Consider the following 12,135-nt stretch of genomic DNA (forward strand, 5'->3'; position numbering starts at 1 on the left):
CGCGGAGTCGGGGGCCTGTTCTCGGCGGTCACCAGCCCTCCCGCAGTGCCCGCCACGCCGACGGGGCCGTATCAGCGGGCCAGGAAGTGCGCTGCGTTCGCTACCGCAGACCCCCGAGGGACGGGAACTGCTGGCGCACAGCTGCGCTGCTCCGGCACACGGAAAGTGGCCGTAGGGTAGAACCGCGGGCCCAGCTCGGTAGGGCCGCTCCGGGCGCGGGTCCCGCCCGGTGCAGCCGCGCGCTTGCCGTTACAGCACGGGCCCGGCGCGGGGCCCGCGCCCACGTGCGCGCGGCGCGCCTGGGCGCGCGGCAGGTCCCGCCGCCGCCGCCAGGGGCCGCCGTGCCGCGCCCGCTCGCGGCCCGGCCGGCCCGCCTCCTCCGCGCCAATTGGCTGCCTACGGCCGTCAGCAGACGCTGATTGGCCGGCGGCAGCGCCCGCAGCGCAGGGTGCGCTCGGAGGCCGCAGGTGAGCGCAGCGAAATGGCGGCGCCTGGCGTGGCGCCCCCTGCTGCCGCCGGAGGGGGCAGGGGCGGCCGAGGGGCCAGGGCCGGGGCCGGGGCCGGGGCCGGGTCGGGAAGCGAAGAGAAGCGCAAGTCGGGGAGGGGTAGGGCGGCCGATCGCGCCGCTGCCGGGCCCTGTTAGTCGGCGGCTGTCTGGGAGCGCCGGATGGACGGCAGCGGCGGCGCTACGGCGAGGCGCGACCCGGTCCCGTGCCGCTCCCGCGGCTCGCCGCCGCCGCCACTCGCCTGTGCCTGCCGGGCCCGGGGTCCGGCCTCCCGCGGCGCCGGAGCTCCGCCCGACTCGGGCGCAGCGGCGGGCGAGGCTCGTCCAGGCCGCTCGGGGCCTGTGCGTGCCGGCGCGGTGCCGTGCTGCCCGCTCTCCGGACAGCGGCGGCTCGCCCTTTGCGGGGCTGCTTGAGGTCGCGCCGCTCTCCCGGCCCTGTCCTGGCCTCTGCCTGTGCCTCTGCCCCGCTCTCCGGGGCCGCTGTCTCTCCCAAGCCTGGCAGGCCGGTGTTTGTGAAGCCGCCACGGTGTGCGCGGGGTAGAGCGGCAGCGGCCTCCCGCAGTAAACCCTCAGTGGCAGCCACCGTGTCGGAGGAGTTCCCGGTGCTGAGGAGTTTCACGCTTTACAGAGGTCTCACGAGTCTGATTAAATATTTCGTTATAAGCAATGTAAGACACGTTCGGGTCTCGCCGCTGTGCGCGGCACGCCCTGCTCGGTGTGCGGGGCAAACGGAGGGATCGCCTCGATGCTCCGCTCCGCCCTCCGCCTTTGCGGCTCTCGCTGTGTTCCGCCGGCCTGAAGGCGCCGCTTGGATCGACTGAACTTGACTTCAGCTTCCTGGCTGTGAACGCCTTGAATGCCTGTGTTACCAGAACAGAGGGATTTCTCTGATACACCGTGTCCAAATAGTTTTAATTATTAACCCTAGAATAGGTGATGGTTCTCTTCTGAAGAATTAAGTGCCCACGATATGAGCACAGCTTTCGCCATTTTAAAGTATGGAATTAACCTTAATGCAAACAGCCCTTGTAACAGTGGAAGTAACTCTCCGTGTGTCACTGGTCATGCAGAAGTGTGTTAGTGGTCATGCATGCAAAGGTCCTTCACTGCTCAGGGCCTAAGCTTTCAGGGTTGGTTTTTTTTGGACTGGTTGGTTGGTTGGTTGGTTGTAAGGCCATCAGTATTTTCAGGCATTTCTACAAGACATTGCCAGCATAAGTGTTTTAAAATGCCAGCTATGTGTATTTTTAGAAGTCATGATCCTGCATGTACTTGACCTGGCTTGGCTAGGCTGTGGGTCTCTAAGTTGGATCACGCTTGCTGGCTTTCTGCTTGCCAGGGTAATCCCAAATTCCTGCCACTGACAATATGATAAGTCATGTTCCTGTCAGTCAGCCCAGCACTACAGAGACTGCATCTGCACCTTTTGTTTAAAACCTGAAATGAAACAAAACCCTGACGTGCAAGCCCACTCTTTGGTTGGTTAATGCCACGCTGAGTACAAACTTAATACAAGACCTAATCACACCTTCACACCTTAAATGTCTGGTACCTCAGAAGCAGGGCAGGAAGAATTTCTTTACTTTGTGAGCAGCCTTATCTGAACAGCACCAGAATGATATGCTGGGGAACAGGAAAACAATTTTCTGTATCGTTTCTTATCTCTAATACAGGGCAACCTAGGGAGCTGAAACAGTCCCAGGCCATCAGAGGTAAGGTCTGTGGCTCCATATAGGGTTGTGTGTCAGCAGATTTGGACTGCTGATTGAGTAATTTTGGTAACCTTTGGTATGACTGTGCAGCAGATCACAGCTTCCCTTCTTGGAAGTGCAGCAGGAAAGTCTTCAGCTGCAGCGGCTGGCATGTACTCCTCCTGTATCTGTGACAGGACTACCAAGCCCGGATATTCTGACTCAAAGCCAGAATCATCTTTACCTTTTGTGTGTATTTGCCAGAGCCGCATTAGTGCTCTTGTCTCCCTTGGATGACACAGTCAGCAGCATTAACTCAACACTGAATTTTCTTGCAGTGATTAGTGAGAGCTGAGGCCCATAGCACTCTCAGTGACTGTAACTGGCTGAAATGTGTGGCTTCCATGAGCAGTTAGCTCAGCAGACAGCGGGGACAGAACCACCAGCATGCTATGGTTGGTGTGAAAAGTGTGGGCTGTGTGCTGTGCAGGAACCTGTAAGGGTTCCATGATGGCAATTGCCACCCTGCTGGCATATGAGCCCTGTGTCAGTTCAACACTAGAGCTGGCTCAGGTGTGGTGGGCAAACTTCCTGTCACTGTCCTTAGATACCAGAATAGAACTCCACTTGCCTGTGTCCATTTAAGAGCAACAGTCTGAGTTTTTAATGCCTTAGTTATGCCTGTAGCTAAAAGTTCTGTTTCATCAAGAGTCTGTAGTTGCTTGGTATAAGTCTACGGTAAGGAATCTGCTTTTAAGAATGCTAGAAAAAGGTTCTGGTTAACCCTCCCCCCACACCTGAAATCATGAGGCTTTCCTTATTAACATCATGGGCAGGCCTGTGCTATCAGTGGCTGTCAGCTTCAGTGAGGCTCTGAGTTTTTACCTGATGTGACTATGGTGTGTCATGGCCTTGAAACAGAGCTATAGAGCAAGGAAGAGGCTTTTTCTCTGGGATAGGAGGAGGAATATAGAGAAGTTGTTGCTTTCTGAGTTCTTAGGGCAAAGGTTTTCCTGCTGCTTGATCTGTTTTTTTTCCAGGAGGGAGGGAAGAGTAAGGGATTGGAGAAAATAACCCTCCTCCTCCTTTTGCATGATTTGCTTCACTTCATTAAATCATCAGCCATCAAGCTGATAGTGTACCTGCTAAGGGCTCATTCTGCACTGATGTGCTGAGGCAGCAGGACACAGGCATGAAAATGGTTCCTGAGTATGTTGGGAATGCAACTCTTGCCCTCCTCTGGAGATAGCAGGGCTATGTGGAGTGCACAGTAAATACCTCTACAGCCTGATCCTCCAGCACTGTTCCTCCCACTAGCAGCAAGCACTGATGGTGAGTATCAGCTCTGACTCGTGCTGACTGAATTTCAGTGCCAGATGTGTGCTGTGCTTTGAGGATTTTGTGGCAGCAGCAGCACTGGGCTCGGTGCATGGGACTAAGATGGAGGAGATCATCCTTGGTGTGATATGTACAAAGTCCAGGCTTGCTGTGCCCCCTGTGTGGTTTTTGTGGGGTTGATGTCTGCTCCCCCAGTGGATCCAGCAGTGGATCCTTATGCAGGAGGAATGTTTTGGCTACTTTATAATAAAGAAAAGCACAGTGAAAGATACCTGCTTGACGCTGTGGGTGGAGCTTAGGTCAACGGTGAACAGCTGTGTCCTTGGCAGGTACAGGTCAGCTGAATGGTGTGTTCAGACTCTGTCCCCTCTGAGGCAGGCAGTGCTGCTCTTGTAGGTGACAGTGGAGGACATACTCCTTTACTGGCATTTCTAACTCATAGCATATATTCAGCAGCTGGCAGAGGAGGTGATTGTTCCACTCTGCACTGGTCGCAGCAGCCTGTCTAAGTTCAAGAAGCCTGTGGACAATGCTCTCAGGCACATGGTGGGGTTCTTGGGATGTGTGAACAGGGCCAGGAACTGGACTCAAATCTTGATGGATCCCTTCCAACTTGGTGTATTCCGTGATTCTATGCCAGTTTGCAAACCCAGACATCCGGACCTGCAACCCAAAATGTTGCTGATGCTCCCTCTGTGTCCTCTTTCCCTGCCATAGAGTTTTCACTTGTTTTTCCTCCTCCCTGCAAACTCCTGCTCCTCTCAAACTGTTCTCTCTGTTACTGTAGGTCTTCTTGAGCTGAAAGGATGAAAATTGGCAATTGGAAAATCACTGTCACTGACCTGAGCTTTATCCTGACTTCTGGAGTCCCAGTTGATGTTGTTGGGCATATGAGTCTGCAAGAGTGTCCCCTGTCCCTGTCCATGATTTAGGCAGCAGTTGGACATGCATCACTGTAAGGGTTACATGATTTCAGTGCTGGTGGTGACACCTTCCCAGTGCAAGGGGGTTAATTGCAAAATGGAACTGCTTATCTAAAATTATCCAGAATTCCAGATCCCCTCCCACACTGAGAGTGTCTTCCTGTTCCCTCTTTTTGTGCTGGGCAGCACTGTCCCTGGGTTCCCTCATGCCAGAACAGTCCCTGCCCTCCCCACCACCATTTGCTTCCATCATGCAGCTGGCCCTGGCATCACCCTGCATTGACCTCTCTCCCTTTTGCACACTGTAATTCCAGAGCGGGATGGTCGGCCAGCAAGGCTGCAATGTCGTCCCTGACGACCCCCAGTGAGGGAGAGAACTCTGCTCCCAGGTTTGTTGTCGGTTCCAGAGATGATGAGACAGAATTTCTGGGATCAAACATGAAGACGGATGAAACTGATTTCTTTGAAGATGATGAAGAGGAGGAGTCGGTAAGGAGGTCCCAGCATTCTGGGCTGGAGCACCTATACAGAATCCTGGGTCTCAGCCAGGTTTTGCATGATTACTGCTGGGACTGCAGGGGACACAGCACCACGCTGTGTGGCACAGCCATGGGACACAGCAGTGGCATTTATGACAGGACACATTACGTCATGCTGCCGTACTCACTGCCTCAGGAAATCCAGCTTCTTTGCTTGCAGGTCTGATTCGGGAAAAATAGTGTATTTCTTTGTTCTGGAGACTTGACCTGACACTCCTGTAAATCTTTGTTTCACCAGGGAAATTTTTGGGGAAAACTCTGGCACCTGTGAAAAGGGCAAAGGTGTCTGTGCAGAGAGAAAACATTCATTTTTTCTGTAACCTTCAGGAACAGGATGCAGAAAAAATGATCTCCACCTCCTGACTGCTTTTGGCCCCTATTCAGTGTTATATTAAATGCTACTAAACTGACCTCTGTCTTCCCCTCTGTCAGCCTCCAGAGCGGCAGATCGTGGTGGGAATCTGTGCCATGACCAAAAAGTCCAAGTCAAAGCCCATGACACAGATTCTGGAACGTCTGTGCAAGTTTGAGTACATCACAGTGGTGATCATGGGGGAAGATGTTATTCTGAACGAACCGGTGGAAAACTGGCCCTCTTGTGACTGCCTGATATCCTTCCACTCCAAAGGTAACACATCTGTAGCAGTCCTTAGCCTGCTTGAGCTTGTGGGCAAGGGAGTTTCCTTTCAGCCTTCCCCTCTGTCCTCACCCTGTATTTCAGGATTCCCCCTGGATAAGGCAGTTGCTTATGCCAAGCTGTGCAAACCGTTTCTGATCAACGACCTTGATATGCAGTATTACATCCAGGACAGGTGGGTGTCTGTGAGCTGCTAAAGCCCCTTCCCTCTTCCTCTGATTCTTCTCAGCATGCTGTGGAATCTTAATTTTTCTGGTCACAAAGGAGTGAGATGAGGAGGAAGGGGACCTCAGCAGTGGCTTTTTGGGGTTTCTCCAAAGCATGGAGGGGAATGGCTTTGAGGGTAGAACCATTGAGACCATGTAAAATCATGCTTTCTTTTCTGGTGTAAATATCTTGTAAGGAGTGGTTGGGATGTAGGGAGTGGAAGAGTTCTCACAGAACAAGGCTGCCATGACTAAAGCAAAAAGACGAGTCTCTAATCAGGAGAACCAAGTGGTGAGATGGGGCTCTGGGTCAGGAACTGGGAGCAAGGCTGGGTCAGAATCTGTGGAACCTGTGTTGGTCAGACACATGAGGTTTCTCAGTCATCTGTTGGTAGAGGCCACCACCAGCCACATACTTGAGCCCTTATACCCAGGCTGCTTTGGCTGTGTGTGAGTAGGGCTCCTAACAGATCCTAAACCTCCTGCCCTTTCTTTGTGGTGGTGAGCAGTGTTATGTGGGTGCTGGCAGGCATCCCAGGGTGTAACTAGTGAAAGAACTGGGGTTTGCCCCTTGACACAAGATGAAAGAAGGCTCCTGCCGCTTCTGCCAGGCCTGGGCACTGGACAGCTTGGCATGACAGGACACTCTCCAAGAGGGCGGCTCTGGGCAGGTGGTATGTACTGGATGTGCTGCTGTGCTTTGGGTACATGCTAATAATTGAGCGTCCATGCTTAGGCCGGGTAGATATTTACTCTGGGGCACCTGTGTCCAGAGCAGGACTGAGACAAACTCTATAGCCTGCAGGACTCGTCCAGAGGGCATATGCTGAGAAGTACCTGCAGTCTGTCTTGATGCTTTTTTGTGTTCATCTGACTGTGTTCTTCATCAGTGGGAGTGAAGTCTTTCCCTTGGTGTGTACTGAGGACCTTCTAAACTCTTCTGACACTGCTTCTGTCCTCTACAGGCGTGAAGTGTATCGGATCCTTCAAGAAGAGGGAATAGACCTGCCCCGCTATGCTGTGCTCAATCGAGATCCTGACAGACCAGAAGGTCAGTGTCCAACTTCTACTGAAAGCCATTTCCCCAGGCTCTGCTATTTAAGATAGTCTGCAGAGGACAGATACTGGCAGGCACCTTAAAGAAGCCTGACTCATTAGTCTCTTGGGTTTTTTGGTGGGCAAAGGTCCCAGAAGCAAAACAAACTGATGGCCTGGGAGGGGCTGTGGCTCTTCACTAGAACTGTCTCACCTTTCCTGATGTGCTGCTGCTGTGCTCTGTCTTCAGAGTGCAACTTGGTGGAAGGAGAGGACCATGTGGAGGTAAACGGGGCTGTGTTCCCAAAGCCCTTTGTGGAGAAGCCAGTCAGTGCTGAAGACCACAACGTGTACATTTACTACCCGACATCAGCAGGAGGGGGCAGCCAGCGGCTCTTCCGTAAGGTGAGGAGGGCTCTCCAGAGCTGGTGTTGGAACCAACAGATCTGAGACCCATGTGGCCTCAGGAAGGAGTGTCGGGGCAGGTGAAGGGGAAAGGAAAGTTTTGTGTAGGGGAATTTAGACCTTCTTAGAACATTTAGTCCAACCGCATCTACCTGGGAACCACAGAAGGACGTATTTTAGTGGTAGTGGTGACTTCACCTTCCCCATCCTCTTGGTGACCTTTATCCTGCAGTCATGGAGCACTGTGTCCCTTTCTGAATTGCATGCTGATTTCTCCTGGGTTTATCAAGATAAGTTTTTCAAAAAACCTAGATTCCTGCCATTTAACATAATTCTTGCCCTTCCCATTTAGTGCAGCTTGCACACGTGATAAAAGCAGTATTTATTCCTAGATTCCACAGGAAATCTGCCCTTACTCGCTTCCCCCACTTTGCCAGTGAACAGTTATAGCTGTGATACATCTTTTTTCCAATCAGTTACACATCTGGCATGAATAATCCTAAAATGATTGTTCCCTTAGGTAAGATACAGGTATGCCTCTTGAGGTTATATCCAAAGTCTTACTAAGCCTCTTGAGGTTATATCCAAAGTTTTACTAAAAATTGAAACAATGTCATCCTCGATGTCGATAAAATCAATCATGGTCCTAGAAGGAAATGAAATTGGTTGGATTATCACCTGTCATATTTTATTTTTATTTGCGTATTAGTTAGGCTCCTTACTTTGTAGGTCTTTGTTCACTTTTTTTTGTTCCATATCCTTGAAGTGATTGGAGACAAATTAATGGTCTATAATAACTTTTCTCCTCTTTAAAGCCTGGAAAATTACATACCTGCTGCCTACATTTTGGTCTCTTTTGTCCTCCATAAATAAGTGTGCTGCAACATCTGGGGGGCCTGAGATGCTAATCCATTAAGTTTGCTAAAATTCTCTACATATGGGATGAAACTTCTGCTTTTCTGCTTCCATCTAAGAAAAGGATCCCTGTGGTCTTTCCTGAGGTGTTTATTCTGTGCTTTCAGATTGGCAGCCGGAGCAGTGTGTACTCCCCAGAGAGCAGTGTGAGGAAGACGGGCTCCTATATTTATGAGGAGTTCATGCCTACGGATGGCACTGATGTAAAGGTGAGGAAAAACCTGGAATGGTGCCTTCCTTTGTCAGGCCTGGGGGAGCTGAAGGTTCAGCAGTTCTGCTTAGTCCTACTTAGGCTCTGGAATGTGCCTTTAAGCTTTGAGGTGCTGACTGCGCAGTTTCAGCCCCAAAGTGGGGAGCGGATGCTCTGTAGATCACACCAGGAGGAATGTGTGACACCATCTCATCTTCTTTTCTGTGTCTGCAGCAGAAATACCTTCTGGAAGCTGCAGTTAGCCTTGGTGGCTATGTCAGGTGTACTCGCTCTAATTCCAGGTGTACACTGTTGGGCCGGACTATGCCCATGCAGAGGCTCGCAAATCCCCTGCTTTGGACGGGAAGGTGGAACGGGACAGTGAAGGGAAGGAAATTCGTTACCCAGTCATGCTGACTGCCATGGAGAAACTCGTTGCCCGTAAAGTCTGCGTAGCCTTTAAGGTCTGTATTTTTTTTCCTGTGCAAGCAGGACTCCACAAATGTCTGATATGTGTCAGAGTTGGTGTTAAAACTTGTCATCCTGGCTTGTCTCAGGCATGGCAGTCCTCCATGCCTAATGCCAGTTGTTGGTCCTGGTGGCTGTGGCACTTTGCTGGGCAGAGGTGACTGGGAAGGCAAGAACGCCTGCAGCAATTGCCCTCTGGGCTGGTAGGTGCCTGGTGTCCCACATACATCTGAGCATTTAATGCTGGATCCTGAGCATGCTGCTCTCTATCTGACCTGTGCTCATCCTGTCTTGACTATTTCCTGCTTTTGTTTATGTGGAAAATGTAGTCTTACTTTCTTGTGTTTTTTTTTTTTTTTTTTTTTTTTGGTTTTTTTTTTTGGTTTTTTTTTTTGTGGTTTTTTTTTTTGTTTTTGTTTTTTGTGTTGTTTTTTTTTTTTTTTTTGTTTGTTTTTTTTCTTTTTCGTTGTGTATTTTGGTACTTGTGTTTGTTTTTTTGTTGTTTGTTTAGGCTTTTTGTCTGGTTTTGTTTTTTTAAGTTCTTGGGTTTTTAAAATATGACTCTGGTGCAAATTCATATTTTATTTTACAGTTGGCTAGAGTGAGTAAGAGTCTAGGTATGGTTCTATGACATGTTCAGCAGTGTCAGTGGAAGAAGCACTGGACTCCTTGTTCCTGCTCCACTGCAACTGGCACCCCATGCAGTTGGGCTGATGCAGATTTGGTCTCTTTTCTACCTTGTAGCCTTTTCCATTTAGTGATGGGTGTCTTTGCCTGCAGCAGTTCTTGTCCGTGCTTGTCAGTCTGGTTCAAAATTATTGGATTGGAAAGGAAGAGTAGGATATCCAGGAGCTGCTCTGTTTCAGGTCTTTAGAGCTCTGGGAAGTCAGGGGTTGGCTGTGGTGGCTTCATCTGGGGGCTGGTAGTTAGGGCCTTTGGTTCAGCAGTAAGGGGTTAAAGGTCTGACTAATGGTGTGTCTTCACACTTGTTCTAGGCTTGTGAGGTGGGCATGGAGGGGGGGATGGCTGCAGCATCAGCAGGGCTGAACTGGGCAGTGTTGGCTGGGTCTGTGTATGCCCCGCTGGCAGGGTCGCTGCTGTCCCCCACTGCTTCCTTCCTGTGTGCCTAATTCCCATATCCTCTGCTTCCTCCTGCAGCAAACCGTGTGTGGGTTCGACCTCCTGCGGGCCAACGGCCACTCCTTTGTTTGTGATGTGAACGGCTTCAGCTTTGTGAAGAATTCCATGAAGTATTATGATGACTGTGCCAAAATCCTTGGGTATGAACAGTCTGAGTTTTGATAAGGTGGTAAGGTAACTCATTGCAAAGTAAAATGAAACGTGAAGTCTTGGTCAGTATGTCAGAGAAGTCTGCAAGTGGTTCATGTGAGTCATTTGCTCAGCAGGTGAAAGCTTGGCTGTTGGAGGAATGGGTTATTTTCAAGCCCTGGAGCTCCTGCCTGCACTGACATTAGCTGTCTTTGTCTACAGCTAGATGTATCTTCCAGGACTTTTCATTGTGTGCTAAGCCCAGTTGTGGTGTTGGTAATGTGAGGGAAACTGGTACCCCTTTGGGGTGCCCTAACTAGCCCACAGTGTGATAGGTGTCTCTGCAATGAAAGTGAGGCTCTCTTCACATCTTTCAGCAGGACTGCTAAGGAGGAGGTGGAGAACCAAGGGAATGGATTTTCTTGTGAGTGTTGTATTTTGATTTCTTCCAGAAATATAATCATGAGGGAGTTGGCTCCCCAGTTTCATATCCCCTGGTCCATCCCAACAGAGGCAGAAGACATCCCCATTGTCCCCACAACTTCAGGCACCATGTGAGTACCTGCCATCTTCTCAAAAGGATGCCAGTGATGACTGCATGAGGGACAAAGTGTGAAAAACCCTGTCCAAGGGCCTGACACCACTAACAGCATGGCATCCTCCAGCTGCTGTGCTGCTTGCAACCCTGAAATTTGTAGGTTTGATGAATGCAGATGAGCAGTAACTGAAGAAATTACAGAAACTGCTTACATGGCTTTCAGAGGTCCAAATTCTTCATCAGGACAGGAAACAAATCAGAACAGATGCTGTAGCTGGCTGCTACATGGAGAAAGTGCATGTTGAGCTACCAGTGAAATATATGGAAACACTTAGCTGAAATATTCATAATTACCCATATGCTTGGCAGCCCCTCATTTGATACCTTTGGCCTTACTAGTTTTCTAGCACATAAGGCTAGAAGATCAAAGGCAAAAGTTTGTTTCTGATCCTCAGCACACTTGTACACTGGTATGAAGCCGCTCAACTTAGTAGTGTCTGCAGAGCTCTGACTCCCTCTGCAGCTGTGACACTTGTGTCTGGTTTAGTCTGGGAGAAATTCTACCCCTGCTGTCAGAAGAATGGAACTGAAAGAACAATGGGAAGCTACTTCCTAGTGTAGTTCTGGAGTGTAAGGGCACATTTGTCATCTTTATCTCGTGTTTCCCCAGGATGGAACTTCGCTGTGTTATTGCAGTCATCCGTCATGGAGATCGCACCCCAAAGCAGAAGATGAAGATGGAAGTGAAACATCCCCGGTAAGAGCCAAGGGAAAAAGGTGCTGTGCTTTTGGGAAGGGATGAGGGCCTATTCTCTAAACTAGAAGCAGGAGCAGAGGGCTGAGTGCCTAGGAGGCAATATTTTTCCTGGCCCATCCAAGCAAATGCTTTCTGACCAGTTGAGAGAGCCTCCTTTCCCCACAAGGATCCTGACACCTTCTGTGTGAACACTGGAAGGGAAAGTGAAGGTGTGGTAGGTGCTGAAAAGGGAAGTGCCCCACTAAATGGAAAGCTAGTATCTGCTTACTGGTTGTATTTTGAAAAACACTTGTTTTTCAGAATTTTTGACACACAAGGAAGAGCTAGCAGCCTGCTTATTCTCCCTGAAGAATAGAGACTAAATGCACATGTAGGAATGACCCTCCTTGTATTATTGAAACAGCAGAAAATGGATCAGCATTCTTTCTTGTCTGTTCAGGTTCTTTGAATTATTTGAGAAATATGATGGTTACAAGACAGGGAAGTTGAAGCTGAAGAAACCAGAGCAGCTACAGGTGAGGAAGTCCATTCTGGGGTTACTGGGTGGGATATGCAGGTAATACAGATCCTGGTGTAAGGCAATTCTTTGGGAGGGTGCAAACCTCCAAAAGGGCAACAGTCTGTCACACAGATGCTCTCTGTCTCAGACTCAGCTGGGTGGCAGCAGGAAAGCAGAACGGAAACTTCCGCTGCCTGATGCGCACACTGTAGGATGGACA

The 12,135-nt window shown here is 50.1% G+C and overlaps 1 protein-coding gene across 7 annotated transcripts in view; it reads left to right on the forward strand.

Moving 5' to 3' along the window:
* Positions 1–4,256: 4,256 nt before the first annotated feature.
* PPIP5K1 (diphosphoinositol pentakisphosphate kinase 1) overlaps positions 4,257–12,135 on the forward strand; it is a 39,990-nt gene continuing 32,111 nt past the window's right edge. For all 7 annotated transcript variants that reach the window (XM_053988428.1, XM_053988431.1, XM_053988433.1 and 4 more), the window contains exons 1-12: positions 4,257–4,489; positions 4,772–4,946; positions 5,429–5,624; positions 5,718–5,808; positions 6,805–6,890; positions 7,125–7,279; positions 8,302–8,403; positions 8,687–8,848; positions 10,011–10,132; positions 10,574–10,675; positions 11,330–11,416; positions 11,856–11,931. In XM_053988428.1, coding sequence (XP_053844403.1) covers positions 4,800–4,946; positions 5,429–5,624; positions 5,718–5,808; positions 6,805–6,890; positions 7,125–7,279; positions 8,302–8,403; positions 8,687–8,848; positions 10,011–10,132; positions 10,574–10,675; positions 11,330–11,416; positions 11,856–11,931 — 1,326 coding nt within the window. In that variant the 5' untranslated portion in view covers positions 4,257–4,489; positions 4,772–4,799. The remainder of the gene's footprint in view (positions 4,490–4,771; positions 4,947–5,428; positions 5,625–5,717; positions 5,809–6,804; positions 6,891–7,124; positions 7,280–8,301; positions 8,404–8,686; positions 8,849–10,010; positions 10,133–10,573; positions 10,676–11,329; positions 11,417–11,855; positions 11,932–12,135) is intronic.

The sequence above is a fragment of the Vidua macroura genome, chromosome 12 (genome assembly GCF_024509145.1).
Source record: "Vidua macroura isolate BioBank_ID:100142 chromosome 12, ASM2450914v1, whole genome shotgun sequence".
Taxonomy (NCBI): Eukaryota; Metazoa; Chordata; class Aves; order Passeriformes; family Viduidae; genus Vidua; species Vidua macroura.